At 64.1% G+C, this 22,939-nt stretch overlaps 1 protein-coding gene across 1 annotated transcript in view; it reads right to left on the bottom strand.

Annotated features, from left to right (window-relative positions):
- The window catches only part of SCNN1B (sodium channel epithelial 1 subunit beta), a 47,841-nt gene that overhangs the window by 5,313 nt on the left and 19,589 nt on the right, over nucleotides 1-22,939 (bottom strand). The window contains exons 3-9 of the mRNA XM_084882733.1: nucleotides 19,488-19,806; nucleotides 17,222-17,498; nucleotides 14,858-15,048; nucleotides 9,317-9,420; nucleotides 8,620-8,783; nucleotides 8,248-8,355; nucleotides 6,778-6,895 (exon numbers count right to left, since the gene is read on the bottom strand). Coding sequence (XP_084738859.1) covers nucleotides 6,778-6,895; nucleotides 8,248-8,355; nucleotides 8,620-8,783; nucleotides 9,317-9,420; nucleotides 14,858-15,048; nucleotides 17,222-17,498; nucleotides 19,488-19,798 — 1,273 coding nt within the window. The 5' untranslated portion in view covers nucleotides 19,799-19,806. The remainder of the gene's footprint in view (nucleotides 1-6,777; nucleotides 6,896-8,247; nucleotides 8,356-8,619; nucleotides 8,784-9,316; nucleotides 9,421-14,857; nucleotides 15,049-17,221; nucleotides 17,499-19,487; nucleotides 19,807-22,939) is intronic.

Raw genomic sequence — 22,939 nt, 5'->3', positions numbered from 1 at the left:
ACAGAGCTCCCTGAGGGGACAGAGCTCCCTGAGGGGACAGAGCTCCCTGAGGGGACACGGCTCCCTGAGGGGACACGGCTCCCTGAGGGGACACGGCTCCCTGAGGGGACAGAGCTCCCTGAGGGGACAGAGCTCCCTGAGGGGACAGAGCTCCCTGAGGGGACACGGCTCCCTGAGGGGACACGGCTCCCTGAGGGGACAGAGCTCCCTGAGGGGACAGAGCTCCCTGAGGGGACAGAGCTCCCTGAGGGGGACACAGCTTCCTGAGGGGACACGGCTCCCTGAGGGGACACGGCTCCCTGAGGGGACAGAGCTCCCTGAGGGGACACGGCTCCCTGAGGGGACACAGCACCCTGAGGGGACACAGCTCCATGAGGGGGACACGGCTCCCTCAGGGTCACAGCTCCCTGAGGGGACAGGGCTCCCTGAGGGGACAGGGCTCCCTGAGGGGACACGGCTCCCTGAGGGGACACGGCTCCCTGAGGGGACAGAGCTCCCTGAGGGGACACAGCTCCCTGAGGGGACAGAGCTCCCTGAGGGGACAGAGCTCCCTGAGGGGACACAGCTCCCTGAGGGGACAGAGCTCCCTGAGGGGACAGAGCTCCCTGAGGGGACACAGCTCCCTGAGGGGACAGAGCTCCCTGAGGGGACACAGCTCCCTGAGGGGACACAGCTCCCTGAGGGGACACAGCTCCCTGAGGGGACACGGCTCCCTGAGGGGACAGAGCTCCCTGAGGGGACAGAGCTCCCTGAGGGGACAGAGCTCCCTGAGGGGACACAGCTCCCTGAGGGGACAGAGCTCCCTGAGGGGACAGAGCTCCCTGAGGGGACACAGCTCCCTGAGGGGACAGAGCTCCCTGAGGGGACACAGCTCCCTGAGGGGACAGAGCTCCCTGAGGGGACACAGCTCCCTGAGGGGACACACTCCCTGAGGGGACACGGCTCCCTGAGGGGACAGAGCTCCCTGAGGGGACACGGCTCCCTGACGGGACACGGCTCCCTGAGGGGACACGGCTCCCTGAGGGGACAGAGCTCCCTGAGGGGACACGGCTCCCTGACGGGACACGGCTCCCTGAGGGGACACGGCTCCCTGAGGGGACACGGCTCCCTGAGGGGACACGGCTCCCTGAGGGGACACGGCTCCCTGAGGGGACACAGCTCCCTGAGGGTCACAGCTCCCTGAGGGGGACACGGCTCCCTGAGGGGACACAGCTCCCTGAGGGGACACACTCCCTGAGGGGGACACAGCTCCCTGAGGGGACAGAGCTCCCTGAGGGGACACAGCTCCCTGAGGGGACACGGCTCCCTGAGGGGGACACGGCTCCCTGAGGGGACACGGCTCCCTGAGGGGACACAGCTCCCTGAGGGGACAGAGCTCCCTGAGGGGACACGGCTCCCTGAGGGGACACGGCTCCCTGAGGGGACACGGCTCCCTGAGGGGACACGGCTCCCTGAGGGGACAGGGCTCCCTGAGGGGACACGGCTCCCTGAGGGGACAGAGCTCCCTGAGGGGACAGAGCTCCCTGAGGGGACACAGCTCCCTGAGGGGACACAGCTCCCTGAGGGGACAGAGCTCCCTGAGGGGACAGAGCTCCCTGAGGGGACACGGCTCCCTGAGGGGACACGGCTCCCTGAGGGGACAGAGCTCCATGAGGGGACACAGCTCCCTGAGGGACACAGCTCCCTGAGGGGACACGGCTCCCTGAGGGGACAGGGCTCCCTGAGGGGACACGGCTCCCTGAGGGGACAGAGCTCCCTGAGGGACAGAGCTCCCTGAGGGGACACGGCTCCCTGAGGGGACACGGCTCCCTGAGGGGACACGGCTCCCTGAGGGGGACACAGCTCCATGAGGGGACACGGCTCCCTGAGGGGACACGGCTCCCTGAGGGAGACACAGCTCCCTGAGGGGACACGGCTCCCTGAGGGGGACACAGCTCCCTGAGGGGACACAGCTCCCTGAGGGTCACAGCTCCCTGAGGGGACAGAGCTCCCTGAGGGGGACAGAGCTCCCTGAGGGGACAGAGCTCCCTGAGGGGACAGAGCTCCCTGAGGGGGACACAGCTCCCTGAGGGGACACAGCTCCATGAGGGGACACACTCCCTGAGGGGACAGAGCTCCCTGAGGGGACAGAGCTCCCTGAGGGGGACACAGCTCCCTGAGGGGACACAGCTCCATGAGGGGACACAGCTCCCTAAGGGGACAGAGCTCCCTGAGGGGACAGAGCTCCCTGAGGGGACAGAGCTCCCTGAGGGGGACACAGCTCCCTGAGGGGACACAGCTCCATGAGGGGACACACTCCCTGAGGGGACAGAGCTCCCTGAGGGGGACACAGCTTCCTGAGGGGACACAGCTCCATGAGGGGACACAGCTCCCTAAGGGGACAGAGCTCCCTGAGGGGACAGAGCTCCCTGAGGGGACACAGCTCCCTGAGGGGGACACAGCTCCCTGAGGGGACACAGCTCCATGAGGGGACACACTCCCTGAGGGGACACAGCTCCCTGAGGGGACACAGCTCCCTGAGGGGACAGAGCTCCCTGAGGGGACAGAGCTCCCTGAGGGGACATGGCTCCCTGAGGGGACACAGCTCCCTGAGGGGACACAGCTCCCTGAGAGGACACGGCTCCCTGAGGGGACACAGCTCCCTGAGGGGACAGAGCTCCCTGAGGGGACACGGCTCCCTGAGGGGACACGGCTCCCTGAGGGGACACGGCTCCCTGAGGGGGACACGGCTCCCTGAGGGGACAGAGCTCCCTGAGGGGACACGGCTCCCTGAGGGGACAGAGCTCCCTGAGGGGACAGAGCTCCCTGAGGGGACAGAGCTCCCTGAGAGGACACGGCTCCCTGAGGGGACACAGCTCCATGAGGGGACACACTCCCTGAGGGGACACACTCCCTGAGGGGACACGGCTCCCTGAGGGGACACGGCTCCCTGAGGGGGACACAGCTCCCTGAGGGGACACGGCTCCCTGAGGGGACACGGCTCCCTGAGGGGACAGAGCTCCCTGAGGGGACAGAGCTCCCTGAGGGGACACGGCTCCCTGAGGGGACACGGCTCCCTGAGGGTCACAGCTCCCTGAGGGGACACACTCCCTGAGGGGACACAGCTCCCTGAGGGGACACAGCTCCCTGAGGGGACACGGCTCCCTGAGGGTCACAGCTCCCTGAGGGGACACGGCTCCCTGAGGGGACACGGCTCCCTGAGGGGACACGGCTCCCTGAGGGGACAGAGGTCTCTGAGGGGACAGAGCTCCCTGAGGGGACACGGCTCCCTGAGGGGACACGGCTCCCTGAGGGGACACGGCTCCCTGAGGGGACACACTCCCTGAGGGGACAGAGGTCCCTGAGGGGACACAGCTCCCTGAGGGGACACGGCTCCCTGAGGGGACACGGCTCCCTGAGGGGACACAGCTCCCTGAGGGGACACAGCTCCATGAGGGGACACAGCTCCCTAAGGGGACAGAGCTCCCTGAGGGGACAGAGCTCCCTGAGGGGACACAGCTCCCTGAGGGGGACACAGCTCCCTGAGGGGACACAGCTCCATGAGGGGACACACTCCCTGAGGGGACACAGCTCCCTGAGGGGACACAGCTCCCTGAGGGGACAGAGCTCCCTGAGGGGACAGAGCTCCCTGAGGGGACATGGCTCCCTGAGGGGACACAGCTCCCTGAGGGGACACAGCTCCCTGAGAGGACACGGCTCCCTGAGGGGACACAGCTCCCTGAGGGGACAGAGCTCCCTGAGGGGACACGGCTCCCTGAGGGGACACGGCTCCCTGAGGGGACACGGCTCCCTGAGGGGGACACGGCTCCCTGAGGGGACAGAGCTCCCTGAGGGGACACGGCTCCCTGAGGGGACAGAGCTCCCTGAGGGGACAGAGCTCCCTGAGGGGACAGAGCTCCCTGAGAGGACACGGCTCCCTGAGGGGACACAGCTCCATGAGGGGACACACTCCCTGAGGGGACACACTCCCTGAGGGGACACGGCTCCCTGAGGGGACACGGCTCCCTGAGGGGGACACAGCTCCCTGAGGGGACACGGCTCCCTGAGGGGACACGGCTCCCTGAGGGGACAGAGCTCCCTGAGGGGACAGAGCTCCCTGAGGGGACACGGCTCCCTGAGGGGACACGGCTCCCTGAGGGTCACAGCTCCCTGAGGGGACACACTCCCTGAGGGGACACAGCTCCCTGAGGGGACACAGCTCCCTGAGGGGACACGGCTCCCTGAGGGTCACAGCTCCCTGAGGGGACACGGCTCCCTGAGGGGACACGGCTCCCTGAGGGGACACGGCTCCCTGAGGGGACACGGCTCCCTGAGGGGACAGAGGTCTCTGAGGGGACAGAGCTCCCTGAGGGGACACGGCTCCCTGAGGGGACACGGCTCCCTGAGGGGACACGGCTCCCTGAGGGGACACGGCTCCCTGAGGGGACAGAGGTCCCTGAGGGGACACAGCTCCCTGAGGGGACACGGCTCCCTGAGGGGACACGGCTCCCTGAGGGGACACAGCTCCCTGAGGGGACACGGCTCCCTGAGGGGACACGGCTCCCTGAGGGGACACGGCTCCCTGAGGGGACACAGCTCCCTGAGGGGACACAGCTCCCTGACGGGACAGAGCTCCCTGAGGGGACAGAGCAGCCTGACGGGGACAGAGCTGAGGCTGGCACACGTGAAGGCAGCAACCAGTGCACAGGCTGCTGTCCTACACACTCAACTGCCGGCACCATAGGACACAGCACACCACTGCACTTCACACATGTGTGGGGAACATAAATAGACACAGGTGTGCATGCACCGGGTGTGCAGGGGATGGGTGTGCAGTGGAGGGGAGGGAAGGGGAGGGGTGTGGAGGGGAGGGGTGTGGAGGGGAGGGGAGGGAAGGGGAGGGGAGGGAAGGGGAGGGGAGGGAAGGGGAGGGGTGTGGAGGGGAGGGGTGTGGAGGGGAGGGGAGGGAAGGGGAGGGGTGTGGAGGGGAGGGGTGTGGAGGGGAGGGGAGGGAAGGGGAGGGGAGGGAAGGGGAGGGGTGTGGAGGGGAGGGGTGTGGAGGGGAGGGGAGGGAAGGGGAGGGGTGTGGAGGGGAGGGGTGTGGAGGGGAGGGGTGAGGAGGGGAGGGGAGGGAAGGGGAGGGGTGTGGAGGGGAGGGGTGTGGAGGGGAGGGGTGCGGAGGGGAGGGGTGAGGAGGGGAGGGGTGTGGAGGGGAGGGGTGTGGAGGGGAGGGGAGGGAAGGGGAGGGGTGTGGAGGGGAGGGGTGTGGAGGGGAGGGGTGAGGAGGGGAGGGGAGGGAAGGGGAGGGGTGTGAAGGGGAGGGGAGGGAAGGGGAGGGGTGTGGAGGGGAGGGGTGTGGAGGGGAGGGGTGAGGAGGGGAGGGGTGTGGAGGGGAGGGGTGAGGAGGGGAGGGGAGGGAAGGGGAGGGGTGTGGAGGGGAGGGGTGCGGAGGGGAGGGGAGGGAAGGGGAGGGGTGTGAAGGGGAGGGGAGGGAAGGGGAGGGGTGTGGAGGGGAGGGGAGGGAAGGGGAGGGGTGTGGAGGGGAGGGGTGTGGAGGGGAGGGGTGTGAAGGGGAGGGGAGGGAAGGGGAGGGGTGTGGAGGGGAGGGGTGTGAAGGGGAGGGGAGGGAAGGGGAGGGGTGTGGAGGGGAGGGGTGTGGAGGGGAGGGGAGGGAAGGGGAGGGGTGTGGAGGGGAGGGGTGTGGAGGGGAGGGGTGTGAAGGGGAGGGGAGGGAAGGGGAGTAGTGTGGAGGGGAGGGGAGGGAAGGGGAGGGGTGTGAAGGGAGGGGTGCGGAGGGGAGGGGTGCGGAGGGGAGGGGAGGGAAGGGGAGGGGTGTGAAGGGGAGGGGAGGGAAGGGGAGGGGTGTGGAGGGGAGGGGTGTGGAGGGGAGGGGAGGGAAGGGGAGGGGTGTGGAGGGGAGGGGTGTGGAGGGGAGGGGAGGGAAGGGGAGGGGTGTGGAGGGGAGGGGTGTGGAGGGGAGGGGTGCGGAGGGGAGGGGTGAGGAGGGGAGGGGAGGGAAGGGGAGGGGTGTGAAGGGGAGGGGAGGGAAGGGGAGGGGTGTGGAGGGGAGGGGTGTGGAGGGGAGGGGTGTGGAGGGGAGGGGAGGGAAGGGGAGGGGTGTGGAGGGGAAGGGTGTGGAGGGGAGGGGAGGGAAGGGGAGGAGTGTGGAGGGGAGGGGAGGGAAGGGGAGGGGTGTGAAGGGAGGGGTGCGGAGGGGAGGGGTGCGGAGGGGAGGGGAGGGAAGGGGAGGGGTGTGAAGGGGAGGGGAGGGAAGGGGAGGAGTGTGAAGGGGAGGGGAGGGAAGGGGAGGGGAGGGAAGGGGAGGGGTGTGAAGGGGAGGGGAGGGAACGGGAGGGGTGTGGAGGGGAGGGGAGGGAAGGGGAGGGGTGTGGAGGGAGGGGTGCCGAGGGGAGGGGTTGGGAGGGGAGGGGAGGGAAGGGGAGGGGAGGGAAGGGGAGGGGAGGGAAGGGGAGGAGTGTGGAGGGGAGGGGAGGGAAGGGGAGGAGTGTGGAGGGGAGGGGAGGGAAGGGGAGGGGTGTGGAGGAAAGGGGAGGGGTGTAGAGGGAAGGGGAGGGGTGAGGAGGGGAGGGGTGAGGAGGAGAGGGGTGTGGAGGGGAGGGTGCGGGAGGGAAGGGGAGGGGTGCGGAGGGGAGGGGTGCCAGGCAGGGGCTGTGTCTATGCCTGTGCGGAGCAGGCCCGGTGCAGCAGGTCCTGCGAGCAGGGACTGCCTCCCTGGCAGCAGGGCCTTTGGGGCGGGCCTGGGTTCGGGTTCGGGTCCGGCTCGGTGGGGCCTCTCACCCCAGTCGGGGAAGTCCCGGCTGCTGCAGTACTTCTCCCCGGGGGGCAGGGGGTACAGGTAGTGGCCGCAGCTGCAGTTCCGGATCATGTGTTCTTGGAAGCAGGAGCGGATACAGGCCTGGGGGGGCAGAGGCTGCGATGACCATGGTGCCCCCCGGCCCGGGGGCGGCCCAGGGAGCTGGGGTCAGGGAGGGCCTCCCACCCCGGAGGGGCGGCGAGGACAGCAGGGCGGACATTGGCTGCAGCTCTGGTCACAAGGCCCCGCGGCCTCCTGGGCCCTTTAGCAGGCGGCCCAGAGGGCAGCCTGAAGGGACGGTGCTCCTGGCCTTCCGCTCGGACTGCCGGCCGGGGTGCGGGAGCCTGGGCTCCAGCGGTGGGATGTGAAGATTGCCGGGTGGCCCGGTCCAGCCCAGGGGCACCCGCAGAGACCCCTGTGTCTGCAGCGGGTTCCCCCCCTCAGAGCAGCTGGGGGCGGGCAGGGTGACGAGGGCTCTGGCTTTGGGAAGAGCCTGGTGTTGGCACAGGTGGCCTGGTCTTTGCCACGGTCTCTGCCACGGGTGCTATTGCATTGAAAGGAGCTGAAGGTTTTCTGAAAAGAGGCCATGGGCAGAGCGAATGCCTCGTGGAGGAGGTGGCCAGGCCTGTGGGCGGAGGGGGGTGAGGCCAGCTGCATGGGCCACGGGGGAGGTCAGCTCCCTGTGACCGCGCAGAAGGGAGACCACCCCTGCTGGCGCACTCAGACATGGAGGCGGGCACCGGTTCCCCCTTGCTATGCCTCAGTTTCCTTATCTGCCAAGGCAGACTGAGGGGGAGGAGTGCCAGCCAGCGGGTACTTTTGTCATCTTTGCGAAGATTTACTGGTCTGTCCCCGTCACTGGGACGGTCTGGCCCGCCTCCCAGGCTGACCCTGGGGATCAGAGCAGACAGCAGCCCCGGCTGCAGCAGGGCTTTAGGCCAGAGACAGGCGAGGCGTGCGCTCACCCAGCCCGGGGCTCCTAGTAACGGCGGCTGCGTTAGGCTGCTGTGCGGATTGAGTGATCGGATGTGTAAAGAACTTGGCAGTGCCGCCTGGCACGTGATCAGCCTGCTATTAGCACTAGTTCACACAATAACTGAACAGCCCGTAATACTTAACAGCTGCTGAGTGTACCACCCCCTCAGGGGTGCTGGAAGGACCAGATGATGATGTAACACATGCGAAGTCTTAGCTCAGACACACACGGTTCTCAGGGCCCCAGAGGGAGACCCTGACAGCCCTGGGCCTCCCCGGGGGGCATGGCAGGTGGGCACCCCCGGGGCCTGGTGAGAACCAGGGACTGGACTGGCTCTACAGCCCCGGGTACCACTAAATCCACGAAACCACCCCAACGTGCCACAAACCCAGCACAGCCAGCCCCGCCAGGCCAGGGCCCCGCAGCCTTAGGCCCCGAGCAGGCGGCCGGGCCAGGGCGGGAGGAGGCCGCACGCTACCTGGATGGAGTAGGAGGTGTTGTAGCCGCGGTACAGGTTGTGGACGGGCACGTCGGAGCCGTTCGCTGTGCACTGGCTGTAGGGCTTGCCCTTGCGCTCCAGCTTGTCCTGAGTCAGAGCGGGTGTTGGTGGGGACCTGGTCACCCAGGAGGCCCCCTGCCCTGCCGGCCGCTCCGCAGGTGCCCTACACTCTGCCAGGGGGTGGGGGCAGTGGCCCAGCGGGTGCCGGGGTGCTGTCCTCCCGGGAGCTCGGCTGCCCTGGGGCAGAGCCGAGGGCAGGCAAGAGGACCACCAGGGAAGGCCGCTGGCAGAGGCCCGGAGTGGGGCCAGCAGGGCGGCTGCCCCCTCCCCCCGTGTCCCTGGGCCGCGTACCACCAGCACCCCGATGGACGTCTCCGTCCCGGACATGGCGTAGATGCCCTCCTCCTTGACGAAGGGGTAGGACCGCTGCTCGTGCAGCAGCAGCCGGGCGCCGGCCGTGGACGTGAGGAAGGGCACGTAGTCCTCCTGGCCCAGGTCCAGGATCAGCTTCAGGCCTGAGGGAGGGCCGAGGCTGCTGCAGGGGCCTGCCGCCCGCTGCCCGTGCCCCCCGCCGGGGCCCCCCGCTGCCTCGTCTTCTCCAGCCACCCTGGTCCCGCCCCCGCCTCTCCTGGGCTCCCCGGCTCCCCGCCCACACGGCAGGCCACCGGGCACCGCGGCCACCACGCCTCACAGTCAGCCCCGTGCTCCTTCCGGTGCCCGGCCACCCCACCCCGTGGGAGACCCGCTCTCCCGCAGGGCCCAGGCCAGGCACCTCCTCAGCCTGCCTGGGAGCCTGGGTCCCATGGGGCAGGGCCCAGCGCTTCCCACCCCCCTTGTCCTGCTCATTAGCCAATGGAAATGGCGTGGCTGCCCCAGGCTCCGGGGGCAGGAACAGCTGAGCCCCCGACCCCCCTCCCCCGCGGCGGCCCTCTTCCTCAGGCCCAGCTGCCTCCCAGATCCTGTCCTTCAACGCCTGACGGCAGCCTGGTCTTCGGCCACGTGGTGGGAGGTTAAAGCCTCGGGTCTGGCCGGCAGGAGTGAGACTTACCGAACTCCACTCCGGGGTTGGACGAGGGCAGCGCCTGCTCAGCCATGCCCCAGTTGAAGATGTAGCAGTTGCCATAGTCAGGGTGGAAGAGGGAGGTGAAGTTCCTGAAAGAAACAGCAGCAGCTGGAGCGCAGCCTGCCCGGTGCCCGCTGCCCGCTGCCCGGTGCCTTGTGCCCGGTGCCCGATGCCCGGTGCCTTGTGCCCGATGCCCGGTGCCCGGTGCCCGGTGCCCGATGCCCGGTGCCTTGTGCCCAGTGCCCGCTGCCCGCTGCCGGTGTCTTGTGCCCGATGCCCAGTGCCTTGTGCCCGGTGCCCGGTGCCCGGTGCCTTGTGCCCGGTGCCCGATGCCCGATGCCCGGTGCCTTGTGCCCGATGCCCGGTGCCTTGTGCCCGGTGCCCGGTGCCCGGTGCCTTGTGCCCGGTGCCTTGTGCCCGGTGCCCGATGCCTGGTGCCTTGTGCCTGGTGCCTTGTGCCCGGTGCCTTGTGCCCGGTGCCTTGTGCCCGGTGCCCGGTGCCTTGTGCCCGGTGCCCGGTGCCTTGTGCCCGGTGCCCGCTGCCCGCTGCCGGTGTCTTGTGCCCGATGCCCAGTGCCTTGTGCCCGGTGCCCGGTGCCCGGTGCCTTGTGCCCGGTGCCCGATGCCCGGTGCCTTGTGCCCGATGCCCGGTGCCTTGTGCCCGGTGCCTTGTGCCCGGTGCCCGATGCCCGGTGCCTTGTGCCCGATGCCCCGTGCCTTGTGCCCGGTGCCCGATGCCCGGTGCCTTGTGCCCGCTGCCCGCTGCCCTGTGCCCGGTGTCCCGCTCTCCTGCAGGGCTCAGGCCAGGGCACCTCCTCAGCCTTCATCTGTCGCCTCGCAGGGTCGGGCTCAGTCAGGGCCTGTGCACGGGCCCTTGTCTGGGGAACCTCTTTGCGCATGTGACCAAGGACCCTGAGGGGAGGGCAGCGCGGCCCTGGTGGCCCCACGTCCAGTCCCAGCGTCTTTAGCAGGGCCAGGGGATTCCCAGGCAGAGCGGCATGGGAAGATGAGGCAGAGGAGGAAGTGACTCAGCCACAAGCCCAGGAAGCCGGGGCCCCCAGAGGCTGGCAGAGGCGGGAAGGACCCTCCCCAGGGCCTGTGGAGGGAGCCGGCCCTGCCACACCTTGAGTGGCCCTCTGGCTCCCCCATGAAGAAACAAATCCTGTCACTTAAGTCACTCTCCAGAGAGGCGAACTGGACACCTGGCCATTCGGATAAAGAGGGAGATGGGCAGAGCCGGGTCCCCGGGGGCCGTGGGCAGAGCCGGGTCCCCGGGGGCCGGGGGTCAGCAGGGGCGGGGCCGGGGGTCAGCAGGGGTCCCTGGGGGCCGGGGTCAGCAGGGGTCCCCGGGGGTCAGCAGGGGTGCCCGGGGGCCGGGGGTCAGCAGGGGTCCCCGGGGGCTGTGGGTCAGCAGGGGCGGGGCCGGGGTCAGCAGGGGTGCCCGGGGGCCGTGGGTCAGCAGGGGTCCCCGGGGGCCGGGGGTCAGCAGGGGTGCCCGGGGGCCGGGGGTCAGCAGGGGTGCCCGGGGGCCGGGGGTCAGCAGGGGTGCCCGGGGGCCGGGGGTCAGCAGGGGTCCCCGGGGGCCGGGGGTCAGCAGGGGTCCCTGGGGGCCAGGGGTCAGCAGGGGTGCCCGGGGGCCGGGGGTCAGCAGGGGTCCCCGGGGGCCGGGGGTCAGCAGGGGTCGCCGGGGGCCGGGGGTCAGCAGGGGTCCCCGGGGGCCGGGGGTCAGCAGGGGTCCCCGGGGGCTGTGGGAGGAAAGAGCCCCACAGGAGGCAGGACCCTCCATGCTCCTGTCACGTCAGAGTGCTTCCTAAGGAAATGACCCCACAAGAGAGGCTCCGTCAGGTGCTCTGGGAGCACCAGGCCAGGGGTTCTAAAAGGCGCTGCTGAACGTGCTTTCGCGATGGAGCATTTCAAACATGAGAAAGTGCCCGGACGCAGCCCACCCAGCACCACAGGCAGCACCCGGCACTCCCCTCCCGTCTGCCCGCCTCTCCCTCCCCGGGGCCTGGAGCAGTCCTCAGACAGCACAGACGTTTGCAAGCATTTCAGATGGATCTCTAAAAGAAAGGACTGGCCGAAACCAGTTTGGCTCAGTGGATAGAGTGTCAGCCTGCGGACTGGAAGGTCCTGGGTTCGATTCCGGTCAAGGGCATGTACGTTGGTTGCGGGCACATCCCCAGTGGGGGGTGAGCAGGAGGCAGCTGATCGATGATTCTCTCTCATCGATGTTTCTAACTCTCTATCCCTCTCTCTTCCTCTCTGTAAAAAATCAATAAAATATATTTTAAAAAAATAAATAAAAGAAAAGACTGAAAGTCAATGCTACAATCATGTTAAAAACAACAAGAATTCCTTCATATTACGAAATACTCAGTTCAAAGCTCCAGTTGTCTCATAAATGTCTCATACGTTTTGTTTTTCAGTTTATTCAAATTGGATCCACATGCTGTTAACATGTGATTGGCTGATAGGTCTTTGAAGTCTCTCTCTTTAAAACACACACACACACATACACACACACGTTAATTGACCCTAGAGAGAGAGGAAGGGAGAGGGAGAAAGAAAAACAACTATCAGCTGCCTCCTGCACCCTGACCGGAATCAAACCCACCCTGGGCCCGGGCCCCGACCAGAACTGACTGGTGATCTTTCGGTGCAGCCACGACGCTCAGCCACCTGAGCCACCTGCTGTGGCTTTTAAGTGTCTCTCAGCGCGGCCTTGCCATGCAGCTGTGCAAAGGGCCTGGAGGGTCCTGGCTCCTAGCGGAGGGTGTGCCCAGCTGGGTGGCTTTGCACCCTGAGCCCGGCTCTGGCTGGGCACAGGCTGAGAGCCAGGCTTCGCCCTGCCCCACTGAGCAGGACAGAGCGTCTGCACCACGGCCACAGACCGACCATCAGCCTACAGACCCAGACTGTGTGGACTCAGCGAGGAAATAACCCAGTTTCCCCGGCACACAGAGAGGAACTGGAGGAGGTGGTCACAGCCCGGGGCTGCAGCTGGAGCCTGAGTCACCGCAGCAGACAGAGGAGAGGCCGGCATTCCCGAGGGGAGCACCACTGAGCAGTTATCGATGATTTGCCCCCGGGGGACGAGCCACCCTGAAGGCTGGGACGCAGGCTGCGGTGCGCAGAACCTCCAGACTCCACAGAGGGTAGAAATCGCTTTAAAAGTGTCTTAGGATGCTTTCATACTTCTTTCTTATTTTATTCAAAGCAGGAGGGCTGGGCTCGGGGCATCGATGCCCAGAGGGTCCCCTGAAGCTCTGGTCTCCATCTTCCGTGCCACACAGACACCCCGCCCGCTCCCTCTCAGCAGCACCCACGCTCAAACCCACTGTCCACCGCTGACTGCCCGCGGCAGCCGCCTCCCCGCAGACCAGGCTGAGGACAGTGCGTGTCCGCCTTGGCAGAGAAAGAGCCTGGGGGCTGAGAGCCCGCCGGGAGCCAGCCTGCGGAATGCATGCTGCGGCCCTGCCTGGCAGGAGCGTGGGGAAGGCGCCTTGCCTCTGAGCCGCGCTCACCAGCCGGGCAGCGCACACCCACCCAGGACCCAGGCAGGCGGGATGCCGAGCACGCTGCCCACAACAGGACAGACACTCGGTAAATCCTGGGTAACGTTAGAAACCGTCAGACTGAACATAAACTGTGCACCTATGGATGAGGACAATGGGGGGTGGGGAAAGGGCAGAGGGTGGGGTGGGAACCTGGTGGAGGGGGGAAGAAATGAGGAACTTTTGTAATAATATGAACAATAAAGATTGATTTAAGAAAGAAAGAAAGAAAGAAAGAAAGAAAGAAAGAAAGAAAGAAAGAAAGAAAGAAACCCTCACACGTGAGAAGGCACCCGCAGAGATAAGCGAGAAGGGTCTCCCTAACGCCCTGGGGGTGGGGTGGGAGTGCGTCAGGGAAAGTGAGGCCCAAGAGGAGGCTCCCTGGGCGGGGGCAGGGCGCCCGGCAGGCAGCCCAGAGGCGAGGGCCTGGAGGGCACACACAGCTTTGGGCGGGCACTGTGCTGTCGGCCTCCTGTGGGTTCAGGGCTGTGGGCACCAGAGAGGAACAGCGGTGCAAACCAGCTACAGCCGCACTGCGCGGAGGGGCGGCCCGCCCCGGGCGGGCACTGTTCCCAGCACACCGGGGCGGCTGCAGCCGGCCGCTGGCGGTCCTCTCCCCCAGCTGCGCTCGTGTCTCCCCACCCCTGCTGGCCCACCATTCGCTTGCTGATCTGCTCTCCACCCAGAGGCAGGCTGTAGAGCTGGCCCCCTCCCGCCACAGCACAGGCGTCTCTCTCCCAGCCTCCCCCGGACACGCAGGCCGCCAGGGCACCCGGGATAGAGCCTCGTAGGCCGGTGGGGGTCAGGGCCTGTCCCTGGGTTCAGCAGCGGCAGGACAACAGACTAACGGTGGTGTAACGTCCGTCTATGCCAGATCCCCCTCCAGCGGAAGGAGCACGTCCTGAGAGCAGTGCTGGGCCCAGGCCCGGCACCTCATAGGCAGAGAGTAAGGAACCCAAACAGTGAATAAACAATAAGCAACCGAGGGGCCTGGCACAGGCTGGCAGAGTCTCTGTGGGCAGCAAGGGTTCCTAATGACACCGACAAGGCCGGCGATGCAGTCACCTCGCAGGTGGTCTGACCGGACGCCCCCTGCAGGTCGTGGAGGCGGTCACACCACACACAGCTTCTTTAGAGGGAGGTGTGCTCTGCCCGCTGTCCTGTGCGCCCCGTGAGCACACTGTGACGGGCCTCCGAGGGGCCACGTCGTCTTGTTAACCATCCTGCCTTCCTCCCGCCGCCCTCCCCCCACGTCGTGGTCCATCCCAGATGCACCATCACCGGGAAGCTGCTGGCTGCTTGGCTCAAACACAAAAGTTCTCTTCAGCTTTGGACGTTCCTACACGGACACGCCATGACCAAAGCTGGACGAATCTGAGTGGAGGATGGATGACGTGGTCAGATGCTCAGGAGCCCCCGGATACGTGACCACAGGTGCACGGAGAACAGCCAACCCGCCCACAGAAGGGCTCCTGGGAGCCCAGGCCCGCCCCACTGCCCCTGGAGGCCCAAGGCCAGCCTGCGACTCGCCCCCCACACGCATGGGGCCTGCGCTCAGCTCGGACCTCAATGCGTGGGGTCCCCGGTGTGACTGCCGAGGGGCACCTCGCTGGTGTCTTCTTCCTTCGCCTGGCGCTCAGGGTGCAGCCCTCCACCGGGACCCCTGAGAGGCTGCCCGTCTGAGGAGCCAGCGCAGTGCGGCTCCTGCGTGGGACTCGGGAACACACCGGGAAACGAGGGGACCTGATGTTGGTCAGGTCCCGGCCAAGGTTGGCTCCTCGGCTGCGGCGGCAGCGGTGAGGAGGGGACTGGCTCTGACTGCGGCCGTGGCCACGGGCCTGTGGATCTAAGACGACCCCACAGTAAACAGGCGACTAGATGCTTGGATAGTTCTTCCCAGGCGCCCGTGGCCTGAGGCGCAGAGCACAGACCGGGTGCGGGCAGCGGGAGCTACGGGGCCCGACATGCTCACCTGTAGCTGCAGGGCTCGGCCCCGAACAGGCAGGCCAGGATCAGCTGCTCGCTCGAGTAGCCCATCTTCGCCAGCTCCTGGGTTGGCACCTGGGAGAAGATGTTGGTGGCCTGCAGGGTGTACCACTCTGTCACGGCCTGGGTGGCGCTGGTGAAGTTCCGGTAGGTGCACACGGTCCCATTGTGGCAGCACTGCGGAGACCGAGGTTCCTGTGGGTGCAGGGCAGGGGCCGGGAGTGCCCGGCCAGCGGTGCCTGCCCGGGCCGCACCTGGGCCCCGGTACCCCTCCACAGCTGCCCGGCCACAGGACTTACACACAGCCTCCACCCGCACGGGTGAACAGCCCCCCACACCCACACCCTTACATGCACACACATGCACACACACATGCACACACAAATACCGAGACAGGCAGCATTTCCTGACATCCCAGCCACATGATGCATGGTCACAACTATGCACACACAGGTTCCTGCTCCTGCTCACATACGTGAGTCGCTGTGCAAGCAGACACCCTCGCCCTCTGACCCCCTGGCTCCTTTCCCAGCCCGGCCCCGGCTCCCAGAGACGGCTGCAGAGCGGGGGTGGAAGAGACCTGGGTTGCCCCCGGGCTGAGGAGGGGCTGGCCTCTCAGCCTGAGCCCGGTGCGGCCCACTCGCTGCAGCTGCCCTCCCGCCCCCCGCCGGCTCAGCTCAGCACGCAGACACAGAACCCACTGGCCCTGGCTCACCTCTCTGCTCTGCTCGCCTCATCCCATAGGCCTTCCTCCTCACCCCGACACCGGAGGGCTTTCCATCCCGGGCCAGCCCTTCCCAGGCAGGCGGGCATGGACCTCAGAGGCCTGCTGGAGGCCTCCGTGCCCCTTAGGGGAATCCGCCCACTCACTCAGGCCAGGCGCAGCCTCGAGGCTCTAACTAGTGATCCCATTCAGTTTTCACAGCAACCCGACCAGCATGAGGAGCTGAGGCCAGAGAGTTTAATAAGGTGTGACAGCAGCAAACCTTGCCTGCACTGTATGTGTGCCCACATGCAACACGTGCACACATGCATGCACATGCTGGTCTAGCCACCAGGGACACGCCTGCCTTGCCGATGAGGACATGGCCCCGGGCAGCCCGGCCACTGTGCCGAAAGCAGCTGGGCACTGGGCTCCAGCTGGCAGCGGGACCCTGTAACCCTCATGCAGGGGCTGGCTTGTGCGGAGATGTGGGCGAGCCCTGGCCACATGGTGGCGTGGAAGGCAGTGGCCTCTCTCCGAGGAGAGTGTGCCCCAGCCTGGGTCCCAACCAGGGGTATGATCAGAACGGCCAGGGAGCTTGTTGACGTAGGACTCTGGCTCTGGCAGAGCTGCCATTCAGATTCTGCAGGGCGGGGTGGGGCGGGGCGGGGACCGTGCATCACAGGCCCTGGGCAGCTCCAGGCAGCGCAGGTGCCTCCCAGTGCAGCATGCACGGCTGTGGTACTACCCGCCTGATATCTACGTCCCTCTCTTTGTTGTTGGTAATCCTCACCCGCAGATATTTTCCCATCGATTTTTAGAGTGGGAGGGAGAGGGAGAGACACACAGAGAGAAACATCGATGTGAGAGAGACACAACGATTGGCTGCCTCATGCATGCGCTCTGGCCAGGGCTGGGAATTGAGCCTGCAACCAAGGTGTGTGCCCTTGACCAGAATTTAACACAGGGCCCTTCAATCTGAAGGCCATTGCTCTATCTACTGAGCCGAACCAGCTAGGGCTGTGCCCAGTCTTTTGATAGTAAGACTGAAGTCATCCTTCAGGGAGCCACCCTTCCCCTCTTGCTAGACGCATGTGGTCCGCCCAGGAGAGCCCACCTCCAGCCCACCTGATTGGTTTGGGGCTGAGCATGTGACCTGATGATCAGGCCCAGGCCTTCTGCCATGGTCACTGGGAAGGAGGGCATTCTGGGAGAGTGCTGAGCTGGGGAATGTGGGTCTGGCATGGTCTCGGCCCTCCAGGTGGAGAGAGCCGACCAGAGCATGAAGTCAACTGAGAAAAGTGCAGGTGACAGTTACAGGGTGTACACCTGACACCGATATACTCTTATTAGCCAATGTCACCCCAATCAATCCAACAAAACATGGTGAACCAAGACAGACAGGCCTGATGACAGCATCTGAACGTGCCTGTGGGCATCCTCATACGTGAGCCAGTGAATTCAGTTTGCTTAAGCTAGTTTGAGCTGGGTCCCTTGCATCCAAATGTCTTGACTAACATATGCACCAGCTCTTTCTGTTTAAAATAGCTGGCAAACACACAGCAGGGCCCCGGCCATGAAAGGAGAGCAAAGCCCACCCTCCTCACTGGGCAGGGCCCTGGGTGGACGTGGCCTGAGCCCACTTACCAGCCTCATGGCTACTTTGCACCGCGGGCCATTGCAGGCCCTTCCTGGCGCTGGGCTGCTGCGTGCCGACGCATTGTGGTTGTCTGCAAAGAGGTCGAGGACCACAGGGCGGTGGGGGTTCCGCTCGTCGATAAGGACCAGGGGCGTGTGGTTCCAGAGGGTGAGGTTCAGGGCCCTGGAGGCGTTGGTGCCGGCTGGCTCGGGAGCCAGGATCCTCTCCAGGACGGCTTCCATCAGCTGGTCCAGGTCCTTCAGCAGGTGCCTGACCTTGGAATACCTGGGAGGGGAGAGGACTGGTCGGGGGCAGGGCAGCAGGGAGCAGCCACTGTAGCCGGGATCCCCTCGTACGCCGGCACAGCTGCCACCGTGTGGAGAGCGCCCTGCCCAAGCACGCACTTCTCCACCCACTCACCCCCGTGTCCGCGCACCGAGGATTCAGTGAGCACCTCCTGCGCGCCAGGCACTGTGACGGGCAGAGACACAGAAGAACCGAGGCTGTGGGAGTTGCTGTGACTGCCGAGGGGGCGCTGAGCCTGGGCCCTGGGTGTGTGGGCTGCAGCGGGCACACTGTTTGTACACGGCCTCTGCTGTCTCCCTCCCAGGGCCTCCTTTCCCAGCAGTGATTTGGGGACCAGGAGCCAGTGTCAGGAGGGAGGAGTGGCTGGGATGCCGCTACCACCTGGACATCCACAGCTGCTGCCGAGCGTGCGGTCACTGCGCGGACTGTGGGTTCAAACCCACGTAACATCGGGGTGGCACTGGGCAAGTGAACCTCTCTGAGGCCTGTTCTCTGAGCTACAAAATCGGGGGAACAGTGTTTATCACAGAGGCTGCTGGGAGGAGCAGGGAAGCAGGCTCCTAAAGCAGGGACAGAGCCGGGACGGAGGGCCGTTTTACTACAATGACAGGGTCCTCCTGAGCCCTCGCTGCCAGCACCCGCCACATGTGCAGGGGCCTCTCACTGAGAAAGGGACTTCCTGGAACTGGAGATGGAGATGGATCCGGAAGTGAGCCTCCCTTCCGAGGATCTTCTTGGGACAGAATGTTCTCCAGCCCTGACTGGTGTGGCTCAATGGATAGAGCATCGGCCTGTGGGCTGAAGAGTTGAGGGTTTGATTCCGGTCAAGGGCCTGTACCTTGGTTGCGGGCACATTTCCAGTAGGGGGTGTGCAGGAGGCAGCTGATCAATGTTTCTCTCTCATTGATGTTTCTGACTCTATCCCTCTCTCTTCCTCTCTGGAAAACCAATAGAATATATTAAAAAAAAAAAAAAAAAAAAAAAAAAAAAAAAAGAATGTTCTCCAGCTTCAGCCCACTGGCCCTTCTTTCAGTTCTTTGAACGCACCAAACTCTGTCTCCCCAGGCCCTGGCACATGCTGTGCCCCCACTTGGAGTGCCCTCTGCGTCCGACCAGGTTGGCTATTTCTATTCACTCTTCAGGGCGTTTTTCTCTGACCGACCCCCTGCCTCTCCCGAGGACTGGCAAGGCTGGGTCTCCTGTGTGTCCTCTCATGGGCCGTGCCATCGGCGGCTTCAAGGTGGAGGCCTGACTCAGATCAGGCCTGAGTGCAATGCCACTGCTGCCCACTGTGTGTCTCCGGGCAGGTTCCGTGACCTCTCTGAATCTCCACTTCCTGGCCTGTAACTTGGGGCTATGACAGGAGTGCCCCTGCGTAGTTGTGAGGATCAGAATTACACGCATTACCCAAGAACACACAGCACCCTGCCTGGCATTTCACAAGCCCTCGATGCATAGCTGCTGTACATGTTTTTTTAATCATCACTTTATCATTATTGAGCTATTATAATTAATTTAATATTTAAGGGGAAAAAAGATCAGTGTCTGTTTTCTTTGGTGGGCTGTGAAGAGAGCAGGGACTTCTATTCGCTGATGCCCAGTGCCCATAGCAGTGCCTGGCACATAGTAGGTGCACTAAACACACACATTGAAGCAACCATTGGGCATTGGTGTGCCTGAAGACAGGGTCTGCTAGATATTCCCACGTTCTCTCATTGAATTTTGAATATTACTTGCTGCAAAGGGATGGAAGCAAATAGGGAAAGAAAGAAAGAAAGAAAGAAAGAAAGAAAGAAAGAAAGAAAGAAAGAAAGAAAGAAAGAAAGAAAGAAGGGAAGGGGAGGAAAGGAATAGGAGATAAAGGAGGGAAAAGGGGGTAAGAAAAAGAGAGAAAGGAAAGCTGCGGGAGGGCGGAAGGAAAGGGGGAAAGGCGCAGGAGGCCAGCCTGGCACTCCAGGGACCACCTACTGGAAGGGGCTGGCATTGCAGATGGTGACGGCGGGGAAGTCCATGGTCTTGAAGCCGATGGAGAGAGAGACGCTGACCTCCCAGCTCAGGTAGGTGCGGATGAAGACGCCCCACTGCCAGAAGACGATGGAGGCGAAGAGCAGCGTGAGCACGAACCACATGGCCTTCTTCTTGGGCCCCTCGCAGATGATGCGCTTGGGGCCGTGGGTGTTGGTGTTGTCGCAGTACCACACCAGCAGCTCCTTGTAGGTGTAGCCGGGGCCCTTCTGCAGCCGGTGCAGGCACCGGACCAGGTACTTCTTCACCTGCATCGCGGCACCTGCGGACACGCACGCCTGGCGCTAGGACACCAGCCTCGCGCAGAGGCCGGCCCGGCTTGGCCAGAGCCCCCCCGGGAGACGGGCAGTCCAGGTTGCAATGGCACTTGTCCCTCCCTCCCTCCCTCCCTCCCTCCTTCCCTCCCTTTTCCTTCCTTTTTGCATCTCTCATCATCCACCTACTCCTCCATCCAACCAAAATGCCTTTATTGAGTGCCTACTGTATGCCAGGCACTGGATCAGTCCCTCTGGACTCAACACAGAGCAAACGAGCATATCTCTGCCCTCTGGGAGCTTCCAGCCTGGCAGCCAAGTCACTCACACCCGCAGCCTCGGGGTCTGCCTGTGAAGTGGGGACGACGGAGCCTAGTTCAGGGTCTGGTAGCTGCCATCCGACAAGCTGATAGCAAGTGGACAAACGTGAGGGAAGCTCCACCAGAAACGCATGGCTGCAGAATGTGATGGGGGGCGAGCTCCGAGCTCCCAGAGGTTAAGAACGGACTCTGGCCAAAGGGTTGCAGGTTTGGTTCCTGGTTAAGGGCACAGACCTTGGTTGTGGGTTCAATCCCTGTCCCCCATTGGGGCTTGTGAGGGAGGCAACGAATCTCTCTCTCTCTCTCTCTCTCTCTCTCTCTCTCTCTCTCTCCCCGCCTTTCTCTCCCTCTCCTCCTTCCACTCTCTCAAAAAACCAGTGGAGGGAATCCTCAGGTGAGGGTGACAAGAATGAAGACTAGAGCTGAAATGTCTGGCTTTGCATTTGGCTCTGCCACGTTCCAGCTGTGGCTCTGAGCTAATCACTTGCTCAGTGTCTCGGTTGCCACATCTGTAAAATGGGAATATAATGTCCTCTACCTCCGGGGGTCGTTGTGAAGACAATGAAAATATGGAATGTGGCTCAATGTCTGGCTCCTAAGTGTCAGCTGCTGTTATTACAACTGCTCCCCCCCCCCCCCCCCCGCCCAGGCTGAGAGTACCTGAGGAGGTCACAGCGGGGTCCCTGGGGGAAGGATGGGGACGGGGAGACAGAAGGAGCAAAAGAGCCTGGAAGGAGAGCAGGGCCCTGTGGGCCGTGTTAAGGATTTGGGTTTCAATTCCAAGAGAACTGAACCTTTGGAGGCGCGATGCCCTCACGTCTGCGTCTGGAAGGAGCCTGGGCTGTCTGCGGACGGGGTGGAGCGGGGCGGGTCCGAGCGTGGGTCTGGCATGGGTGGGCAAGGCCTGCCCAACCTTTCTCCCAGCGGCCCAGGAGGCAGCTTCTTAGGAGGATTAACCAAGACCTGGGAGTGGGCAGGGGACAGCCTGTGTCCTCCTCCTCCCCGTACCAGTACCGGTACTGGTACCGACCCTGAGGGGCCCTGCGCAGAGCACCCCTCCCAACCCGAGCCCGCTGGCTGCAGGCCGCCTCCTTCACGAAGCAGTCTGCCGCCCTGGCTGAAACGCCTCTCGCCCTCCTCTGACGTTCTGGCATTGCGGTGGGCAGCCCGGTGCCTGCTCCAGCATCCTCACCCCTTGCTCTGCCAGCCCTGCAGTGAACTGCCCCTCCGCCAGCCAAAGCTGGCGTGAGTGCCAGATTGACCTCCACCCCAGTTCGGCCCCCGGGACTCAGTTCTGTTACTTGACGCTGGAATAACTGCGGAAGAGACTCCTCCAGGTAGGATGACTAAGCCGGCGGTACTTGGCACCCCACGGGGGAAGACTACTCTAGAACAAAGCGAACACACAGGAGCCACACGCTGGAGAGATTTCTGACACCATTTAAACTCCTGGATCCAGCCATTCCATCAGCTGTGGGAACCAGTACGTTTTCCTTCTTGCTTTTGCTGATCAATTGGGTGCCTGTCATTTGCAACCATTAGAATCTCAAGGAAAAAGAAATTCTCCTTTTCAGCCCTGTGACAGCTTCTCCCCGCGGGCTCCTCGGAGGCCCATCCCTCCGCTTTCACGAAGCCACTCTGTCCGTCCATCCGTTCGCACCCCCAAGTCCCGCTGCTGGCCCGCTGAACCAGGAGCCTCGGCTCACAGCTCATCAGGCACCTGGTCAGAATGAACAAGGCTGCTCTCCTGGGGTTTGCTTTTACTGTAAATGGGATCTTCTGTTTATGACGAGATACACTGACATAGAAAACAAGACCCTATTCAGTCACCAATAGGAGAGCAGACAGCAGAGACGGCGACAGGACAGGCAGATAGAAGCTGGCAGGGCGGGTTGCCTCTGAACTCCGGTCTGGCCCCTGGGAGAGCAGCTAAGGGAGAAGCAGTAAATGCTACAAACAGTGCGATGGATGGCCTGTGTTTGGAGTGCACACACAGCTTGTGTGGAGAGCTGCTTCAATCTGTGTACAGCCGACACCGACCCGCAGCGGCCCCGTGGGGCTGGAGTCCCTCTCCGGACGCAGGGAGAGCGGGGCGGCCCGCCTCGACCGTCCGGAGGGGAGGGCTGCCTCCCTCCCACCGGGCAGCCAGCTCAGAAACAGGGAAGGCCCTGCTGTCAGAGAAACGTGCTGTCAGAGGCAGAGGCCGAGCCCGCACTGGCCCTGGTGAGGGGACCAGGGAGCGCCAGGGTCACTGGCCGGTGTCACGGAAGTGTGTTCATCAGGTCCGTCTGAGCCTCCGGACGGACGACAGGCTGCATGGGGACGGCCCGGAGCCGCACTGGGTTTGCACAAGCCCCCCTCCCATACTGGAGCGTGTCCTGAGCGCCAAAGAGGCCGTGGGTCCCACTCCAGGTGCGGCATCTAGCAGCTGACCAATGCCCTTCTCTCTCAGCAATGTTTCTTTCTCCCCTTCCTCTCTCTAAAACTCAGTAAAAACATATCCTCGAATGAGGATTTTAAAAATTCCCTTTGTAAAATAACAGTTTTATCGAAATATAATTCACATAGCATAGAATTCACCCAATTAAAGTGGGGAGTTCAGTGGATTTTAGTGTATCCACAGAGTTGTTCAACCGTCACCACAATAAGTGTTAAACATTCTTGTCTTCCCCCAAAAGAAACTCTATCCCTCACTTCCTGTCCCTCCCTCCACCCTGCCCAACCCCAGGCAACCACTAACCTATTTTCTCTTTCTGGAGATTTACCTATTCTGGACATTTCATATTCTGGTCAACCATACCTCACGTAGCCCTCTGTGCTG

The sequence above is a fragment of the Pipistrellus hanaki genome, assembly GCF_964339955.1.
Source record: "Pipistrellus hanaki genome assembly, chromosome: 4".
In the NCBI taxonomy this organism is placed as follows: Eukaryota; Metazoa; Chordata; class Mammalia; order Chiroptera; family Vespertilionidae; genus Pipistrellus; species Pipistrellus hanaki.
The sequence above is the reverse complement of the archived record's forward strand: the minus strand, read 5'-3'. Positions and strand labels throughout refer to the sequence as shown.